We start from the raw sequence: 21,021 nt of genomic DNA, 5'->3' as shown, positions 1-21,021 counted from the left end.
AGCTCAGCCCGGGAGTCCTGCAGGCCTTGCGGGAGCTGCGCTTCTCTCACATGACGCCCGTGCAGGTATAGGGAAGCGGGGGTGGGGTGGGGGCTGGGGGCTCCCTTTCCGATTCCCCGCAGGCTGGACTCCAAATCCCATCGTTCCCATCCCTTACACACACGTGCTGATGGGATTGGATGCCAGCCCTCCTGGAGGAAGAAGAGGATTTGGATTAGGCAGGGTCTCAACCTTGGCCTTTAAGACTTGTGGACTTCAACTCCCAGAATTCCTCAGTCAGCTTTGCTGGCTGAGGGATTCTGGGAGTTGAAGTCCACAAGTCTTAAAGGGGCCAAGGTTGGAGACCCCTGGATTAAGGGAAAGCCACCCAAGCTCTTCCAAATGGGTATTCTGTAATAACACTCCTCCTCCTAATACTAATAGTATATTATCCATACAATTTAAAGCCATATTTGTCGAAAACAAAAACATTAGAAAAGATTGATTTTTTTTAAAGAAAGGAAACCTAACATCAAAAACAACATCGAAAAAGCACAACAAAGAAGGTTTTTTCTGCAGCAACTCAGAAAACTCAAACTGCCCAAGGAGCTGCTGATCCGGTTCTACAGAGGAATTATTCAGTCTGTCATTTGCACCTCTATAACTGTCTGGTTCGGTTCTGCAACCCAACAAGACAGACACAGACTTCAGAGGATCATTAGAAGTGCAGAAAAAATAATTGCTACCAACCTGCCATCCATGGAGGACCTGTATACTGCACGAGTCAAGAAGAGGGCTGGGAAAATATGTACAGATCCCTCACATCCTGGACATAAACTGTTTCAACTCCTACCCTCAAAACGACGCTATAGAGCACTGCACACCAGAACAACTAGACACAAGGACAGGTTTTTCCCGAAGGCCATCACTCTGCTAAACAAATAATTCCCTCAACACTGTCAAACTATTGACTAAATCTACACTACTATTAATCTTCTCATTGTTCCCATCACCCATCCCCTTCCACTTATGACTGCATGACTATAACTTTGTTGCTTGTATCCTTACGATTTATATTGATATTGTTTCAGTCGGAGGGACCGGAAGTGACGGACGCTCGCCGCGAGGGGGACCTTTTAAGAGGTCGGACGGGATTTCCGGGCCCCAAAAAACAAAAAGGCGGTGGCGGGGGGGAGGGGAGCAAGATGGAGCAGGTGACGGAGGGGACGTGGGCATCGCTGCCCGTGGAGCTCAGCCCGGGAGTCCTGCAGGCCTTGCGGGAGCTGCGCTTCTCTCACATGACGCCCGTGCAGGTATAGGGAAGCGGGGGTGGGGTGGGGGCTGGGGGCTCCCTTTCCGATTCTCCGCAGGCTGGACTCCAAATCCCATCGTTCCCACCCCTTACACACACGTGCTGATGGGATTGGATGCCAGCCCTCCTGGAGGAAGAAGAGGATTTGGATTAAGGCAGGGGTCTCCAACCTTGGCCCCTTTAAGACTTGTGGACTTCAACTCCCAGAATTCCTCAGCCAGCTTTGCTGGCTGAGGGATTCTGGGAGTTGAAGTCCACAAGTCTTAAAGGGGCCAAGGTTGGAGACCTCTGGATTAAGGGAAAGCTACCCAAGCTCTTCCAAATGGGTATTCTGTAATAACACTCCTCCTCCTAATACTAATAGTATATTATCCATACAATTTCAAGCCATATTTGTCGAAAACAAAAACATTAGAAAAGATTGATTTTTTTTAAAGAAAGGAAACCTAACATCAAAAACGACATCGAAAAAGCACAACAAAGAAGGTTCTTTCTGCACCAACTCAGAAAACTCAAACTGCCCAAGGAGCTGCTGATCCGGTTCTACAGAGGAATTATTGAGTCTGTCATTTGCACCTCTATAACTGTCTGGTTCGGTTCTGCAACCCAACAAGAAAAACACAGACTTCAGAGGATAATTAGAAGTGCAGAAAAAATAATTGCTACCAACCTGCCATCCATGGAGGACCTGTATACTGCACGAGTCAAGAAGAGGGCTGGGAAAATATCTACAGATCCCTCACATCCTGGACATAAACTGTTTCAACTCCTACCATCAAAACGACGCTATAGAGCACTGCACACCAGAACAACTAGACACAAGAACAGTTTTTTCCCGAAGGCCATCACTCTGCTAAACAAATAAATCCCTCAACACTGTCAAACTATTGACTAAATCTGCACTACTATTAATCTTCTCATGTTCCCATCACCCATCTCCTTCCACTTATGACTGCATGACTATAACTTTGTTGCTTGTATCCTTACGATTTATATTGATTTTGTTTCCTGATTGCTTATTTGTACCCTATGACTATCATTAAGTGTTGTACCTTATGATTCTTGATGAACGTATCTTTTCTTTTATGTACGCTGAGAGCATATGCACCAAAGACAAATTCCTTGTGTGTCCAATCAATCACTTTCGTTCCTCTGATGCGTTTCTTTCAAAGCATTCACGGCCCCTCATAATTTCTCCTCTCGCTTCTTCAACAGAGCGCAACCATCCCTTTATTTATGACTAATAAAGATGTGGCAGCTGAAGCAGTGAGTGATTCTTTTTTTTAAAAAAAAATATAGTTTTAGCCATGATTTTTCTTCTTGGAGCCCTTCAGGAACCTCGTGGATATCTCTTTATTTTTCATCTCCTCAGGTAACTGGCAGTGGAAAAACGCTAGCATTTGTCATTCCCCTCATAGAAATACTTCTCCGGCGTGAAGAAAAGCTTAAAAAAATGCAGGTAACACGTGGGTTCATTTCTTTTTTTTTTTAAGACCTAGCGGGATAATCTGGGAATCCCACTTTTCTAACCGCCGCCCGACATTGAAATCCTTGTTGCTATGTAAGAAATATTGAACATAATTATTTTTGGGTCTGCATTTTGTGAAAGAGAGAGAGAGAGGTCTTGCTAATATAACTTAGGGGCAGCTGAAGCTGCATTGCCTTATACACTGTAAGCCGCCCTGAGTCTTCAGAGAAGGGCGGGGTATAAATGTAAACAAAAAAAAAATTGATAATAATTCTGTTTTTGTGGCTTGCCATTTTAGATTGGCGCTCTTATCATCACTCCCACAAGAGAGCTTGCTATCCAAATAGATGAGGTGATCTCCCATTTCGTTAAATATTACCCCCAGTTCAGGTAAGTCCCATCTGGTGGTTAGGAAAGCAGGATGACCTTGTTTGTTTTTTGACTTAAGATGTTGCTTCTTCTTCTTTTCTTTTCTTTTCTTTTCTTTTCCTCAGTCAGTGCCTTTTGATTGGTGGGAAAAATCCGATGGAAGACGTGGAAAGATTCAAAGAACGAGGGTGAGTTCAATGTAGAGGTCATGGCTGTAAAACTATTAACCACCCGGAGTCACTGGGAGTCAGGCAGTATATAAATTTAATTTATTATTGGTCGCACAGTCAGCCAGGTGTTTAGAGTAGATTGTGTGGCTCCAGCCCCCATCCCCGCCCCACCAGGCCTGGCCCCCTGCCAGAAAGTGACTCAGAGAGTGAGGGGGAAAGGCCGTCAGGGCTCCTCTCTGCAGGGCTGGCCTCTCTGGCTGAGCTCCAGGAGCCAGAGGCAGGCCAGGTGGAGGAGGTGACGAGGCCTCTGTCTCCTGTATCTCCCTCCGCCCAGGCAACACTTCCAGACTCAGCTGTGGACAATCAGTCCTGGTTAGATCCCCAGTTTCATAGACAAGAGAGGCGGGAACAACAGAAGAAGGGGTGGAGCAGGTCTAGAAAGTGCTGAGTCACGGAGCCACACCCCACAGGGTATAAAAGCAGGAGGGGCTGCTCTACTACTTCGTGACGGACAAACCAAACTGACTGGAGAAAACTTGAGCTGAACTATTTGACTGAGCATTTGGCTTGGATTGCTGTTTGTTCCTGACTTCCTGGTTGCTCCGGTAACGAGCTTCTGACACGCTGTCATCAAGGAAGATAAAGAAAACTTTGGCAGACGCTCTCTGGTTTGCTGCCAGAGCTAATAGCTGTCGTGGACTGAATTGCCGGCTAATTGAATCAGTTCACGTGGCTCCCGGACTGAGGTGGGGGGGACAGAACATAGATTTGGCACTTTTATCCACCTGTGGAGTCCTTCCCAAGGATCTAGGATTGGCAGACATTTGTCAACTCACAAAGCAACTGGCCTGCTCTCCGGTTGCCATAAGCAAAGGGGGATGGGAAACCTACCCAACGGCATGGCAGCCAAAGACAGATGCACATTCCAGACTTATGTCTCTCAAGGCTGTATCCCAGGGTTACCCACAGCAGCCAAGGGGGGAGTGATCTCAACAACCTGTTGGAGAATGTGATTGATGACACACTCTGGGGGGAAGGGGGAAACAGGATCATGTTTGGGCCGTAAATTATGTAGGGTCAGAGCTGGCTATAAATAACTGGATTCCTTTTGAAGCTTGGCTCGAGGCTCATGATTTAATTAGGGCATCCTTAGGAACCCTGACAACATTATTCCTTGAAAGTGTTAAAAGGTATCGTTGCAGGATCTAAGCTGTTCCAAGTACCCATCTCAAAACCAAACTAAAAATCTTTTTTTTTTGTCTGTCCTGAATAGTGGAAACATCCTGGTGGCCACTCCAGGTCGTTTGGAGGACATGTTCAGGAGGAAATCGGAGGGCCTGGATTTGGCCAAGGCTGTAAAATCTCTGGATATTTTGGTCTTGGATGAAGCAGATCGGCTACTGGACATGGGGTTCGAAGCAAGGTAAATTCTTGTCTTTGTTGACATTCATTACTATAAACTGGATTGATGGATTTAATTCTCTTTTCTCCAAGTTGCTTGTTCCAGCTTCCAGGAATTATATTTTGCACCTGTTGCTGAATTGCCTAGGGCAGTGATGGCTAACCTTTTTGCCGTTGCGTGGCAAAAGCAGGGGTTGGGCGGGCGTGGTGGTCGGTCGCACCCGTGTGTGCCAACATCCATAATTCAATGCCCCCCTGTGCTCCGCCCCACTGTGTGCAACTCTCCAGTGCTCCCCCGTTTTTGGTACGCAACGGCAAAAAGATTACCAGTGGGCCCAATAGGCCTGTTTTTCACCCTCCTCAAGCTCCAGAGCCTTTCTTGGAGCTTGGGGAGGGCAAAAACAGCCTTCCCCCCACTTGGAGACCCTCCGGAGGCCAGAAACGGCCCATTTCCCAACTTCCGGTGGGTGCGGAAGCCCGAAAATCAGCTGGCTGCCACGCGCATGCGCACTGGAGCTGAGCTAGGGCAACGCTTGTGTGCCCACAGATACGGCTCTGCGTACCACAGGTTCGCCATCACGAGCCTAGGGAATCTGGTTTAGCCTTTTGCTAACAGAATGCTTCTGACACTGTGCGTTGTATTTGCCCGCAGTTTGAATACCATCCTGGATTTTCTGCCCAAGCAGAGACGGACGGGGCTCTTCTCCGCAACTCAGACCCAGGAGGTGGAAAACTTAGTGAGAGCCGGACTCCGGAACCCTGTCCGTATCTCGGTGAAGGAGAAAGGAATGGCAGCGACTAACACCCAGAAGACGCCCACTCGGCTCCAGAACTATTACATGGTGAGGTCCATTCTGTTTTCTGGAGGGGCGTTTTCTGACAAAGAGCCCAAATGCCGTTGCTGGTCTTTTAAGCCTTATGGGAGGGGCCAATCATGTCTTGGCCTTACTCCTGAGACGTCCTTTGCTTGAGCTGTACTTGCTTTCTGGCAGCTCTTCTCATGCGTGCATTAGGAACAGGCTCCTCCTCTTCCTCTGCCTCACTACTGTCAGCCTCTGGAGGCTCCGGAGTCCCCACATCACTCCCCGATGGCCCTGGCCCCACCTCTGCCTCTGAGGCAGATCCCTCATCCGGACCTTTCCCAGCCTCCAGGACTGGCCCATGTCCTTCCTCAGCCTCATCGCTGCCCGACTCTGTTGCCAGCAGACCACAACAGCTGGGTGGACTGGACATAAACCTTTGAACCTCTAAAAGTCCATGCTTGTATTTGCCATATGTTAAATAAATACATTTTCTGAATTTAATCCTTCGCTAAATTGTTCCTGTCTTGGTATATTTGTAGATCTGCAAGGCCGATGAGAAGTTTAACCAGCTGGTTCACTTCCTTCGTCAACACAAACCAGAAAAGCATCTTGTCTTTTTCAGGTGGGATAAAATGGATATGTGTTCTGTCCCCCCTCGCCTCCGTCCGAGCGATGGCTTAATTAGCCGGCACTATCAGCTCTGGCAACAAAATAGCGAGCGTTTGCCAAGTGTCTCTGTTATCTCCCTCGACGCCGATGAGTCAAACAGTACTTCAGCTCTTGGTTAAGCAGTTAATTTGCCTGCTATGAAGAGGCACAGCAGCTGTTGCTGCCTTTATATCCTGTGGGGTGTGGCTCCATGACTCAGTATTTCCTAGGCCTTCCCCACCCCTGCTTCTGCTGTTCCCTCCTCTCCTGCCTATGAAACCTAGGGTCCAGCCAGGCCTGATTGCCATCAGCTGGGTCTGGAGGCGTGGCCTGGGGGGGGAAAGAGTCGGGACGGAGGCCTCGGAGCCAGGGAAGCCGGTGCTCCCGAGGTAAGTCCTGACAACTCTTCCCCCTCACTTTCCAAGTCACTTTCTGGCAGGAGGCCCGGCTCGGGGGGCGCAGACACAACAAGATGAGGACGGAGGCTTACCATAAACAATTTTCGCTGTTCCCAAGCTTAGAGGCTACATAGAATTAAAAATGTTTTGGTTTTTTTTGTTTAAAACGTAGCTCTCTCTTTTCAATTTTAGTACCTGTGCTTGCGTGGAATATTATGGGAAGGCTTTGGAGTCTTTGATTAAGAATGTGAAAATCATGTGCATCCACGGGAAGATGAAACACAAAAGGAACAGGATCTTCACAGAGTTCCGGAAACTTCCAAGGTAGAAAAATAGTTTTGCAAGGGCTAAAACCGACCAGCCGCAAGAAGAGAGAGAATGTATAGCGATGCATTGGGAGGGATGTTTGTGTTTGTGTACATGCTGAGAAACACCATCTTAATTGAGGTGGGAAGATATCTGAAAGAGGTCCAAAGAATTCAAAATTTGCTAACTTTGGAAATCTATGGCATGCCGGGTGAATTCCCACTTCCCTAAGTCGAGATTTCCCTAATCGTGGCTTGCTTGGACAACTCACAATTTGGCCACAATCCATTGTATGCAAATCCCAGGAATTGGCTTTGTAGATCCTATTTTGCTAACCTAGCAAACCACATTAGTTTATGTTAAACTAATTTATAGTACCCAATTGGGTGTAGTAGTTTCGGTGCTGGCATAGAAACCAGGAGACAGTGAGTTCTAGTCCCATGTTAGGCACGGAAGCTGGCTGGGTTACTTTGGGCCAATCACCAGGAGACGGTGAGTTCTAGTTCTGCCTTAGGCATGAAAGCTGGCTGGCTGACTTTGGGCTAATCACCAGGAGATGGTGAGTTCTAGTTCCACCTTAGGCACAGAAGCTGCCTGGCAACTTTGAGCCAGCTCATCTCACTCAACCCAAACCAACTCAACGGGAAAACGACGAGGAAGATACGTTAGATACATTAGATACGTTCCCGCCTTGAGTGAGTTATAATATAATAATGGGATAAATGAAATCTAATGATAATTATTAAAGGTAAAGGTAAAGGGTTCCCCTCGCACATATGTTGTAGTCGTTCCCGACTCTAGGGGGTGGTGCTCATCTCTGTTTCAAAGCCGAAGAGCCAGCGCTGTCCGAAGACGTCTCCGTGGTCATGTGGCCGGCATGACTCAACGCCAAAGGTGCACGGAACGCTGTTCCCTTCCCACCAAAGGTGGTCCCTATTTTTCTACTTGCATTTTTTACCTGCTTTCGAACTGTTAGGTTGGCAGGAGCTGGGACAAATCATGGGAGCTCACCCTGTTACGTGGCACTAGGGACTCGAACGACTGAACTGCTGACCTTTTGATCGACAAGCTCAGCGTCTTAGCCACTGTGTCCCTCTTATGATAATTATTATGGATTATAATAATTACGATTATTATGGCCGATTTAATGTCAAATCCTGCTGTGCTTCAAATATTAAGCGACCTTACTGCTCTAGCTCTGGTCCCCTTCTCCTTTTCAACATTTTGTCGCCCTTCTCAATTTCCCAGCGGCATCCTGGTGTGTACCGACGTGATGGCCCGTGGCATAGACATCCCGGAGGTGAACTGGGTTTTGCAGTACGACCCTCCAAGCAGTGCAAGGTACCCCCTTTTCTCCCTCTCTTTAAAAGCAGCCTGGTGGGGCAGCACTCTCGGGCTTCCCCAAAGGAATAGCAGGACTGTCTCACTGCTCAGTGCAAGGGGTTGTGTGTCCAACACATTAAGACTTGTGGACTTGCACTCCCAGAATTCCCCAGCCCGCCGAGCTGCCTGGGGAACTCTGGGAGTGGACGTCCCCAAAACGTGGTTTCGGTGAGGATCCCCTGCTTGTTTAAATGGGAGTCTGAAGAGTTTTAAAAGCTGTTCCTTCGCCCGGTTTTCTCTCCCGGTTTTTCTGCAGCGCCTTCGTGCATCGCTGCGGCCGCACCGCCCGCATCGGCCACCTGGGCAGCGCCCTGGTCTTCTTACTTCCCATGGAAGAAGCTTACATCAGTTTCCTGGCCATTAACCAGAAGGTGAGCGGATCTAGAAGGTGAGGGGACCAGAAGGTGAGGGGTTGTATTTTGATCCAGAACTAGGAGAGAATCAGCTAGGGTAGTGACGGCTAACCTTTTTGCCGTCGCGTGCCAAGTGGGGGGGGGGAGTACAGGGGGGGGTCGTACGTGCGTGTGCCCACACCCAATGTGCCCCACCCCCCCACGCATGCACGCATGACCCCCCTCGCGCTCCCCCTGCTTTTGGCACGTGATGGCATGTTGGGCCCGGTAGTTTTTCGCCCTCCCCAGACTCTAGAGGCTTTCTTGGAGCCTGGGGAGGGAAAAAATGGCCTTTCCCCCCCTCCTCCGAGGCCCTCCAGAGGCCAAAAATGGCCCCTTTCCCGACTTACGATGGGACCAGAACAGGGCTGGGTTCTACTTGCCTTTACTACCAGTTCGCATGCGCGCTGGAGCTGAGCTAAGGCAATGCTTGCGTGGCCACGGATACGGCTCCGCGTGCCGCCTGAAACTGAACGAATGCCAAAAGGGAAAGAATCTTTAAAAAAGATAAATATATCGTATTTTTCGGACTGTAAGATGCACCGGAGTATACGACGCACCAAGATTTTGAAGAAAACAAGGGGGGAAAATGTTTTTGCCCTCCCCAGCCCCCAGGAGCACTCTGCAGGCCTCCCAAACCCTCTGCGCGTCCCATTTTTGTGAAAAATGGGCCTGTTTTTGGCGAAAATGGAGCATGTAGTGGGTTTGGGAGGCCTGCAGAGTGCAGAGGGCAAAAACGTGACGCGTGAGGGGTTTGGGAGGCCAAAAACAGGCCTGTTGTTTTTTTTTACAAAAAGTGGCCCGTTTTTGCCCTCCCCAGGCCCCAGGAGCACTCTGCAGGCCTCCCAAACCCTCTGCATGCTCCATTTTTGCGAAAAATGGGCCTGTTTTTGGCGAAAATGGGACCCGCGGGGTGGGATTTTGGGGGAGGCCAAAAATGGCTGTATTTGGTGTATAAGACACCCCGACATTTCCACCCTCTTTTGGGGGGGCAGGGCGGGGGAAAGTGCGTGTTATACTCCGAAAAGTGCGGTATATGAAAAACGTGTCATTTTGAGAGTGTGGATGAGCTAAAAGCACAATCTTCACAATCAGTGCCCCATGGAGGAACTGAACCCGCAGAGGAGCGTGGCGGACGTCCTGCCGAAGCTGAAGGCGCTGAGCCTGGCCGACAGAGCGATGTACGAGAAAGGGATGAAGGCGTTCGTCTCTTGCGTCCAAGCCTACGCCAAGCACGAATGCAACCTGATCTTCCGCATCAAAGGTGAGTTGGTTTTGTTTTAAAACGCTGACCGTTTCGTTCTATCACTTTTGAGGGTTGTTGCCTTTTTTATTTTTTAACATGGCCCCCACATAGGATAACCTGCCTATTAGCATTTCCAACATTTATTTCGAAGACATTCCAGTTCTTAAATAACTTTGCAATCTCTTGGAACTTTAGGTTAGTTTTGGTCACTCCTGTTTTGTTATCCTGGTTTCTTGTTTATCTACCTATCTATTTATCTATCTATCTATCTATGCAGGTTTTGGTATGTTTGGGTCTTTTCCCGTGTAAGATTGGAAGTATTTAGGCAATGTTTCGATGAGATCTCACTCATCATCTTCAGGCTTTGGTATTGTTCTTTTGCTCACTTAAGAACAAAGCCAAAGCCTGAAGATGATGAGTGAGATCTCATCGAAACGTTGCCTAAATACTTCCAATCTTACATGGGAAAAGACCCGAACATACCAAAACCTGCATACATATACCCGTGAAAACTTACGAAAACAAAGATAGATAGATAGATAGATAGATAGATAGATAGATAGATAGATAAAAAAAATAGCATGTCTTGCTATTTGTCTTGCTATTTTCAATGTCTGATGATGTCTAAATAACGGTCTCTCTCTCTCCCTCGTTCCCTCCCTCCTCCCCTCTCCCTCCCTCTCTATCCCTCCCTTTCTCTCTCTCTCTCCCTTCCACCCTTTCTCCCTCCCACCCTCTCTATCCCTCTCTCTCTTCCTTCCATTGTCCCTCCTTCTCTCTTTCTCCCTCCCTCTCTCTCCCTCCCCCTCCCTTTCTTCCTCTCTCCCTCTGTGTGTGTGTGTGTGTGTGTGTGTGTGTGTGTGTGTGTGAAAGAGGGAGAAAGAGATTCCATACCCAATACTAGGCAAAACCCCTAAACATTTTCTTGGAGCTTATAGCCAAGAATTCTCTCCTGTTTTCCTGTCACATTTCAACCACATGGTTTTCTACCAGGTCGAAGTGAGACGCGCACACAAGCCAAAATAGTAAGAAAACAAAACAAAACCGCACCCCCTGCCAATTGCTCCAGTCCAGTGACTGGGAGAAGCCCATTTAGCCTGGCCACTCAGCCACCCGCCCACTTTGGCCTCTTCTCTGTTGCCCTCAAACTGTTTGCAGCTTTCCGCCACCACAAGCTTAGGGATATCGCGGCATCTGAATTCCCCTTCCCCCACCCCCGAGTCTCCACTTTGGGTTCCGAGACCCACCGGTCTGTGTCCCTTTCTTAACAGATCTCGACTTCGCCAGCCTCGCCCGAGGGTTTGCCCTTGTGAAGATGCCGAAGATGCCGGAGCTTAAATGGAAGGACCTCTCGGGCTTCACTCCCGTTGATATCGACACAGATTCGATCGCGTTCAAAGACAAGAACAGGGAAAAGCAGAGGCAGAAACTGTTGGAGCAACGGAAAGAAGAAGGTCCGGTTCGCAGAGCGGGGAGGAGGATGCCCCGAAATCAACCTTGGTCCAAGCAGAAAGCAAAGAAGGAGAAGAAAAGGAAATTGACAGCGAAACGGAAAAGGGAGGAGGTGAGTTGGGGCAGGAAGTGGGGGTGGTCTTTTCTCTACCTCTTGGTTTCTTGCAAGTGAGCTAAAGCCGACTGGGTTAGGGGAGCTAGAGCAGGTCCCCCTGTTTTTATTGGCTCTGGGTGGGTGGGTGGGGGACTGGGACATCAGACGAGGCTCTGCGTCAGAGGCAGAGAGGGGGCCAGGGCCATCTGGTAGTTATGTGCTGCCTTCGGAAGCTGACGTCAGCGAGGCAGAAGAACAGTGTGAGCCTGTGCGCATGCGCGGAGCTGCCAGAAGGCAAGAACAATTAAGGGAAAAAAAAGGGCAACTCGGCAGTAAGGCTTGGAGATGATTGGCCCCTCCCATAAGACAAAACAGAGGAGCGAACGGGACGTGAGCTTTTGTAGGAAGCAATTAGTTTATCTGGCCGATTCAAGATTTGAAAGTTCTGTTTGTGACTCTGTGCCAAGTTTGGCCTTGCCCTGCGTCTGGAAATTAGCTCTCTGGCAGCATTTCAAGGAGATAAAGGTGGGTGCTTATCAACTTTACCCTGAAAAACTGTTGTGAACTCGAGCAGACGTCTGTCGGAATCTTCACACAGGGCTGGGAATGACCATAATTCACAGCCGTCTCAATAAAAGAGGTGTTTTTTGGGGGGGGGGGGGCTAAGATTGTGATTTATGCTTTCTCAGGAAACCTAGGTGACAACGGTCCAGTGATTCACCTTGGGGATGGACTGCCCAGAACAAGCAGAAAGGGAGGTCCAAAGAACGATTAGAAGCGGCAGCAACTCATTTAACAAAAGCCTCACTTACAAAAACGGGATTTTGAGTCCCGTTTTCTGTTTGTTTTTTTTAAAATCTCTCTCTCTCTAGGGTTCTGACCTCGACAACGAGGATATGGAGGAGCTTCTGAATGATACCCGGCTTTTGAAAAAGCTCAGAAGGGGCAAAATCAGTAAGAAGGAGTTCGAGAAGACGCTGCTGGGCAGTAAGAAAGGAGGAAGCGGCTCCGATTCCGAAGGATAAAAGATGAAGTGAAAACATTCACGTTTTCTCGTCTCCCGTGACTCGTCCCAGCTTCTGCCAACCTAGCAGTTCGAAAGCAGGTAAAAAATGCAAGTAGAAAAAATAGGGTCCACCTTTGGTGGGAAGGTGACAGCGTTCCGTGCGCCTTTGGCGTTGAGTCACGCCGGCCACATGACCACGGAGACGTCTTCGGACAGCGCTGGCTCTTCAGTTTTGAAACGGAGATGAACTCTGCCCCCTAGAGTCGGGAACGACTAGCACGTACGTGCGAGGGGAACCTTTACCTTAAATTCAATGGATCCAACCCAGTTTTGACTTTGTCGCCCTCTTACTTTTTGGAAAATACATTTTAAACTACATTCTACTGCAGCCTATTTCAGGTCAGCAGATGGACGGGAAAATAATATGACGAAACCTTTGGGTTTTTCTTCCGAGTGGATTTATTCTGATAATTTACTTTTCGGATGGACAGCGAGCTCCTTTTTGTACAAATGAATTTTTAAAAAAATAAAAAAATCCGTAAAATAAATTGGCAAATGATCAGAAAGTTCGGCTGCTTATTTTTAACCTTTACTGCTTGCAATCCACCCGTTCGGGGAGGCCCTTTACAAATAGAGTTTAATCAGTTCGTCGCTCACAGCCGAAGGGGTCAAGACCCCGAGATCCGTAAACAGCAACGTGATAAGCGACGGGGACGTATAATCGATCCAAGGGTGTTCGACCGCGAGAGGCTTTTGCGTCTTCAGCGTATCTGCTTTGTACTGAGAAGAACGAAACAAATGATTTGGGTTACCAAATGTCATCAAGTCATCCAGGTTGTCCCAAAGGTGCTTTTTTCTTCCCAAGATGCAACTAAATTTTATGGTTCTTTCTTTGAAGAGGTTTCTTTCTTTGAAGAGGTTTCTCTTCACACCCAAGAAGCTTCTTCGGCGCTCAGTTCAGTAGTTCTTCAGAGCCGAAGAAGCTTCAGAACGGAGCTGACGTTGCGACGAGATGACGGGCGATCGGGGAGCGCCCAGATCGCCCTCAATATCTACCCCGCTGGACGGTCCTCTAGGGACCTCACCGTCCCGTGGAGACGGTGATTGAGAAGGGCACATCCTGACGATCCCAGGGACACCGCAAAGTCCCTGGTTGATCCAGGAGAAGCCCTTTTTTTCTGGCGGAGAAGAGGCAGCCATTAAGCTGCTGAAGTTGGTTTTTTCTTTGAAGAGGTTTCTCTTCTCACCCAAGAAGCTTCTTCAGCTCTTAGTTCAGTTCTTCAGAGCCAAAGAAGCTTCAGGACGGAGCTGATGTCGCGACGAGACGATGGGCGATCGGGGAGCGCCCAGATCGCCCTCAATATCTCCCCCGCTGGACGGTCCTCTAGGGACCGCACCGTCCTGTAGAGACGGTGATTGAGAAGGGCACATCCTGACGATCCCAGGGACACCGCAAAGTCCCTGGTTGATGCAGGAGAAGCCCTTTTTTTCTGGCGGAGAAGAGGCAGCCATTAAGCTGCTGAAGTTGGTTTTTTCTTTGAAGAGGTTTCTCTTCTCACCCAAGAAGCTTCTTCGGCTCTCAGTTCAGTAGTTCTTCAGAGCTGAAGAAGCTTGAGGACGGAGCTGACGTCGCGACGAGACGACGGGCGATCAGGGAGCTCCCAGATCGCCCTCGATATCTCCCCCGCTGGACGGTCCTCTAGGGGACCTCACCGTCCCGTAGAGATGGTGATTGAGAAGGGCACATCCTGACGATCCCAGGGACACCACAAAGTCCTTGGTTGATCCAGGAGAAGCCCTTTTTTTCTGGCGGAGAAGAGGCAGCCATTAAGCTGCTGAAGTTGGTTTTTTCTTTGAAGAGGTTTCTCTTCTCACCCAAGAAGCTTCTTCGGCTCTCAGTTCAGTTCTTCTTCAGAGCCGAAGAAGCTTCTTGGATGAGAAGTGAAACCTCTTAAAGAAAAAACTGTAACGTACAGTTGACTCTTGGAAAAAAAGGGACGAACTGGGTTACCATTATTGGAGCGAGGCAGCTTTGGTTAAGTTTCTGAAGTTGACCCCACCCCACCCCTTTCTGTCCCTGCCTTACAGGTAGTCCTCATCTTACAAACGTTCATTCAGTGACTGTTCAAAGTTACAACAGCGCTGAAAAAAGCGACGACTGTTTTTCACTCTTAAGATGGTTGCAGCATCTCCATGGTCACCTGATCAAAATTCGGACACTTGGCAACTGAATCGTATTTATGACAGTCGCAGTGTCCCGGGATCAGGTGATTTTGCGACCTTCCAACAAGCAGAGTCAAGTACAAACTGTGTGACTAAACAAGGGCGGTGATTCACTTAATCGGCAAGGAAGGTCGTAAAATGGAGCGAAGCTCACTTTAACAACTGTCTCGCTTAACAACAGAGCTTTGCGGCTCAATCGTAGGTCAAGCAGCACCTGCATTCAAGATGGATTACGGGTAGCCCTCGACTTGGCAACCGTTTGCTTACAACGGCGTCGTAACCATCCGTTACGACAGCGGAGAAAAATGCGCCAATTCTGAAGGGCCAGCCAGCTAACGGGTTCTGTTTGACCCAGGAAGTAAGACTTTTCTCTTACCTTAAATTTATCCGGCACATCCTGCTGGTTCAGAGGGAAGAGCCTTACAAACTTAAAACTCTCAGCAACCACGTAAAAGGGTTTGTTTTGCGCTTTCGCACAGACCGCCATTTGGTTGGTCCCAATCTGAAGAAGACGTTAGGCAAGGGAGAAGATGCACAGTGGTTAGGACGCACCCAAAGCAGCCATTTGACTCACTGGGATTTTCTGAACAGAAGTGGGAGTTCTAGTCGCGTCTTAGGCATGAAAGCCGGCTGGGTGACTTTGGGCCAATCACCAGGAGACGGTGAATTCTAGTTCTGCCTTAGGCATGAAAGCTGGCTGGGTGACTTTGGGCCAATTACCAGGAGACGGTGAATTCGAGTTCTGCCTTAGACATGAAAGCCAGGTGGGTGACTTTGGGCCAATCACCAAGAGACGGTGAATTCTAGTTCTGCCTTAGGCATGAAAGTTGGCTGGGTGCTCTTGGGCCAATCAGCAGGAGACAGTGAATTCTAGTCCTGCTTTAGGCATAAAAGCTGGCTCGGTGACTTATGGCCAATCACCAGGAGATGGTGAATTCTAGTTCTGTCTTACGCATGAAAGCCAGCTGGGTGACTTTGGGCCCACTCCCTCTCTCTCTCTCTCTCAACCCAACCCACCTGACAGGGTTGTTGTAAGGAAAAACAGAGAAGGAAGATCTGTTGGTGATGTTTGCCGCCTTGAGTTCTTTGTGAAAGTAATAAAAGACCAGCTACAAATTGAGTAAGTAAAGTAAGAGACACCCCCCGCCCCCTCAGCCCAGCACGGAAGGGCGAGTCGGAAGGGCTTTCTTGGAAGTGGAACTAGCTTCCTGCTCGCAGGTTGAAAGCCTGTGCTAAGTCAAGAGTGCTTTCCTCAAAACGAATGCGAGAATTGGGAGCACACACGGCAATCATTTGGGAAGTCACTGCACGGTTGACAGACAAAACCCTCTTCACCTTGTTGATGATCCCGCCATTTTCCACCACGCCTTCAGCCCCCACGATCACCAAATCGACCCTTTCCATGATGTACCTGTGAAGAAAGACAGAAAAAACATGGTTCTCCTCTGACCCGGCTCCCCAAACACGACAAATCCTCTGAAGTTAAACTCAAAGATTCCTTTAATTAGGAGCGCCGGCAACCCCGGCAAAAAAGTTTCTCTCTCAACGCCGGCTAACAAGTCCAGCTAGCTGGGAGATGAATAGTTATCTGCCACATCTATTCATCTCCGCCCCCTGCCTTTCATTCCCAGAGCTAGGGTAGGGCTTCGCTAGCAGCGGTGGCTCTTCTGTCCCAAGGACCAGCCCATAGATTTCCACTGCTCTCCTCTCCTCTGCCTTCTGTGCATCTATGCGTCAGGCACTGGACCCAGTTGCTCCTCCTCTTCCTTATCAGCCACCTCCAGACCTGGGGGCTGTTGAATCTCCATCTGAGGGCTGACAGATGGCCCAGGCTCCACCTCTCTCTCTCTCTCTCTCTCTCTCACAGCTCCATTCCCTCTTCCCCCTCAGAGCTCCCAGGTTGCCTTTATGCTGGCCCCGACTCCCACGCCTCCACCTCTGATTCAGCTGTTGGAGGGGCCGACACTACAACAGGTTCTTTGTCCAGATCGTTTGGCAAGGATACTTTGTGATCGTCGCAGCTTACGACCATCATAGCCGGGCTCAATTACGGCCGTAAGTCAAGGCCTACATGAAATGTACACTATGTGACCTCCTTCCTCTGGTATTAACAATAACGCCTTGGGTTTTCGTGCGATGCTTTTTGGCAGACATGATTGTCGTGTGTGTGAGCCAGGCCACTTTTCCTGCGAATAAACTACGTTGCTCTTACTCTCCAAACAGCATTCACTCAAATGGCTTTTATCTCATGCGGTTCTGGGAAATTTCCCACGTCAAAGGCGCTTTGCCAATATCAACCCACCAGACTTACCCTACTGCAGCATCTAGAACTATGGTGACCGGAATCCCGAGGTTCTTGAGGGCTTCTGCCATCTTCTGCCTGTGTTAACGTTAGGACGTTATAAATGAGTCGGTTTAATAAGAAATGGTACCCGGATCCTACATTCTATCTTTTATTAAACGAAGCAATTGCCTAAAACAAATTTTAAATGGGAAGTCCCTACTTTTAAAACACCTTTTTATTCATTTCGCAAAGGGAAAACCCTGGGAGACTGCTCATAAATCATGGGCTTAGGGATTTCACATTCAAAACAACCCCGTTCAGACAACCTCACCAAGAGGAAGAACAAATGTGTTTGTTTGTTTTTTGTTTACTTGCCCTGCTCGATCTGGCTGCGATTCCGTGACATAGACGCTAAAACGTTTCTTGGCCTGTGCAGCTTCTTCTAACACTCGAAGCACGACTTTTGAGTAAGCATGAGTCAGTATCTTCTGGAAAGACAAGCCAAATAGTTGTTTTAGAAAAGAAGAAGAAGAAGGAGGAGAGGGAGGAGGAGGAGGAGGAGGAGGAGGATAGAAATAGGAATAGGAATAGGAATAAGAATAAGAATAAGAATAAGAATAAGAATAAGAATAAGAATAGGAATAGGAATAGGAATAGGAATAGGAATAGGAATAGGAATAGGAATAGGAATAGAATAGAATAGAATAGAATAGAATAGAATAGAATAGAATAGAATAGAATAGAATAGAATAGAAATAAGAATTTAGGATAGGATAGAAATAGAAATAGAATAGAATAGAATAGAAATAAGAATTTAGGATAGAAATAGAAATAGAAATGGAATGGAATGGAATAGAATAGGGATATTGAATGGCTTGGTAAACAAATAACACGACAAATAAAAAGAAATTCGGTGATCCAAGATTGCCTTCTGTGTTATATTTATTGAAGAACAGGAAGCGGGGGGAAAAACAGGAAGGGAAAAAAAAATACTAAACGTAACAGTATTACTCACGCCGCCATCTTTTACAAAGTTGTGACAAAGCTTGGCGATCTTCTTCCTCGAAAGAGAAATTCGCTGAAGAAAAACCTCTCCTCTTTCAATCATGATTTCTTTGCATTTGGAATAGTCCTGGGGGGGAAACGGAAAGCAAGTGAGATTGGAAGATGATACAGAAAATGGAAGAAAACAAGTCAAAACGTGCTTTGGGTAGCACGATTAGCATCTTTACCCAGATGAGTGAATGTATGGGTTCACACAAACTCTAACCCCTCATCTTAGATGCAGGGAAACTTACTCGGCATTGTAATACGTAAAATTAAAAGCTTTCTGTACAAGAAGCCCTTCAACATTTTATTTATTTAGTTGTTTTTATTGGAATTCGTCAAACAAAAAACGAGAACAAGAATAAGAGAATAAAACACAATGACAGGGACGATAGGCACGTTTGTGCACTTACGCACGGTCCCCTCTACTGACCACTTAAGTATGAAGTAAGGTCCACGGAACTCGATTTGTGACTGAAATTCTGAAAATTTGTAGCTGAGACCACTGAATCAAGTAGGGCAATCCCTACGTCGTATTACAGAAATCGTTTTTGCCAAGTTCGATCCCTGACGTTTCGACCTGTTTCAACTATTCGGGACAAATCTATTTTATCGAAACCACATTATAGCCAAATTCAGCCCTTTTTCAATGTTAAAAAAATCGGCAGCCGGGTGGCGAACTTTTACATTAAAGAGCTGAGGGAAACTCACCGGGTTTTCCAAAGACGTGAGACTGATGAATCTTAAGAACAGCTCTCCCCCAGAAGAAATAGCCACGGAGGAGTCGACGCGAGAGAGCGTTTCGATAGCCTGTTTCAGATTGGCTCTCAGTCCTTGGATGGTCTCGCCTCAGGGAATAAAAAGGTTAAAAAAAAAAAGCTGCTGCGTGGCCTTCATTTTTTTTTACAGACTTCATCTTGGTAATATAAAATAAAAACTTGAAGCCAGAAACTGGGAAGCCATATAATAAAAGTTAACTCAAGAGGGGAACACATTCACTGCCTGTAGGTTCATTGTATTAACTTCCAGATCAGCAATTTTGACCCCGGAAAAGAGTAGCAACAGTTTTACAAATCAAGGAAACATATTTCATATTCTTATTTTACAGTTCAGAAAGGCTTAAGACAAGTGCCAAAGCGTTTAATACAAATCCAGCTAGGGAACCGAGATACTAAGATGCGTATCTTACAACGTGACTTATTTTAATTATGACTAGTTATTGTCAACATAACAGGCTGCTCTGCTGCAAATCACTCTGGGATTTCTAACTAGAATCTAGGCATAATTCCACCAGCCTGCAATTTAGTATCTTTCTGCCGGATGCTCACCCCATGCAAAGCCAAGACATTATGTACCTTTGTCCCTCTTCAGGAATTCCAGTAAGACCCGGATGGCAGCCACCGCAGAGGCAACATCTGGATCCTGCTTCATCTGTGTGTTAAAGGCATCGACTAGCTCTGCAGAGGTGGAACAGAAAAACGTAAATTCATTAGAAATCCGGAAGCTTACGAAAATGCTCCTTTCGCATTTTATAGACTGAAATATTTTGCAGTTGTGAGACTCTTCCAAATGCAGATATTTATTTATATCCACCACTTTCTCAATTGCTTGCATCATAGGCTATAATGTTTGGACCACTTTCAGAAAAGTAATATTTTTAGAGATAGATAGATAGATCGATAGAATAGATAGATGGAGGGATGGATGGATGATAGGTAGATAGATGATAGATAGATGATAGATATAGATAGATGAATGATAGATAGATGACAGATAGATAGACAGATATGGTAGGTGGGTGGGTGGGTGGATGGATGGATGGATGGAGGGTGGGTGGGTGGATAGATGGGTGGATGGAGGGTGGATGGGTGGGTGGATAGATGGGTGGATGGATGTAGGAAGGGAGGGAGGGTGGGTGGATGGGTAGATAGATGAGGTGGACGGATGAATGAGATGGATGGATGGATGGATAGAGGTGGTGGATGGATGGATGGAGGGAGGGAAGGAGGGTGGGTGGGTGGATAGATGAGGTGGATGGGTGGATGGATGGATAGGTGGTGGGTGGGTAGAGGGAGGGAGGAAAGGAGGGTGAGTGGATGGATGGATAGATGGATGGATGGATGATAGGTAGATAGATGATAGATAAGATAGATAGATAGATAGATAGATAGATAGATAGATAGATAGATAGATAGATAGATAGATAGATAGATAGATAGATGTGCTAGATAGGTGGCTGGGTGGATGGAGGGAGGGAGGGAGAGAGGGTGGGTGAATGGATGGATAGATGAGATGGGTGGATGGCTAGACAGACAGATAGATGATGGACGGAAGATAATTGGATAGATAGGTAGATGGATGAATGGATGAATAGATGATAGGTAGGTAAAAGATAAATAGATAGATAAAGAAAGAAAGAAAGAAAGATAGATAGATAGATAGATAGATAGATAGATAGGAGAGACAGGCAGCTCTATAAAGAGGAATAATAATAATAATAATAATAATAATAATAATAATAATAATAATAATAATAATAATAATAATAATAATAATAATAATAATAATAATAATAATAATAGTAAGCAATTGACATGCATTCTACAATGCTAAAGAAACGTGACGGCAGAAGGTTTTCTGATCCGAAAGCAAACGGCTGGCGGAGACCTCAGACAGGGCAGGAATCCTGACACTTCCCACCTGCCGAGGCTCCACCGGTTTAACTTCCAGCGGAGGCTTCTCTTCCCCTCTGCAGTCCATGCACTTTCCCTGCCTCTTTGCCTCGCCTTGACTCCCGGCTCCCCCCAGCCAGGCTAAACAAAAAATAACCCAATTCAAAACCAAACCTCAAAATAACGCCCGTTTCGGGGCTCTCCTCCCCCCCTCCGCCCCCCCCCCCTCCGCTCACCCGTTTCGTTCATGGCGATAAAAGGGAGAAAAAAGAAAAAAACTTCGGGCGATTCCGACGATTCACCCGGAACTTTCGGCGCCGCGCCGCGCGACCTCGCCGGAAGCCTTTCCCGGTTGCACTCGGTGCCGG

The 21,021-nt window shown here is 47.4% G+C and overlaps 2 protein-coding genes across 3 annotated transcripts; one reads left to right on the top strand and one right to left on the bottom strand.

Annotated features, from left to right (window-relative positions):
- The first annotated feature begins 1,159 nt into the window (after positions 1–1,159).
- DDX55 (DEAD-box helicase 55) lies at positions 1,160–13,029 on the top strand. Its single transcript, XM_058158452.1, has 14 exons — positions 1,160–1,292; positions 2,507–2,557; positions 2,664–2,750; positions 3,058–3,149; positions 3,254–3,316; positions 4,572–4,721; positions 5,352–5,541; positions 6,042–6,124; positions 6,741–6,872; positions 8,103–8,195; positions 8,494–8,608; positions 9,725–9,893; positions 11,147–11,439; positions 12,294–13,029. The coding sequence occupies exons 1-14, from the start codon at positions 1,185–1,187 to the stop codon at positions 12,444–12,446; spliced, it is 1,779 nt and encodes a 592-aa protein (XP_058014435.1). The 5' UTR covers positions 1,160–1,184; the 3' UTR covers positions 12,447–13,029.
- EIF2B1 (eukaryotic translation initiation factor 2B subunit alpha) lies at positions 12,881–21,011 on the bottom strand. Of its 2 annotated transcripts, none has more exons than XM_058158456.1 (9): positions 20,890–21,011; positions 19,337–19,438; positions 18,693–18,829; positions 17,950–18,066; positions 17,306–17,422; positions 16,962–17,026; positions 15,986–16,061; positions 15,027–15,152; positions 12,881–13,207 (listed from the first exon to the last, which is right to left on the bottom strand). In XM_058158456.1, exons 1-9 carry the CDS (start codon positions 20,900–20,902, stop codon positions 13,052–13,054), a joined length of 909 nt encoding a protein of 302 aa, XP_058014439.1. In that variant the 5' UTR covers positions 20,903–21,011; the 3' UTR covers positions 12,881–13,051. The 2 variants fall into 2 exon arrangements, with proteins under 2 accessions (XP_058014439.1, XP_058014440.1); XM_058158457.1 differs by lacking the exon at positions 20,890–21,011 and adding an exon at positions 20,682–20,781.
- Between the last annotated feature and the right edge of the window lie 10 nt (positions 21,012–21,021).

This window comes from Ahaetulla prasina, chromosome 15, assembly GCF_028640845.1.
Source record: "Ahaetulla prasina isolate Xishuangbanna chromosome 15, ASM2864084v1, whole genome shotgun sequence".
NCBI classification, from domain to species: domain Eukaryota; kingdom Metazoa; phylum Chordata; class Lepidosauria; order Squamata; family Colubridae; genus Ahaetulla; species Ahaetulla prasina.
Note: the sequence above shows the minus strand (reverse complement) of the source record. Positions and strands in the feature narration are given on the sequence as shown.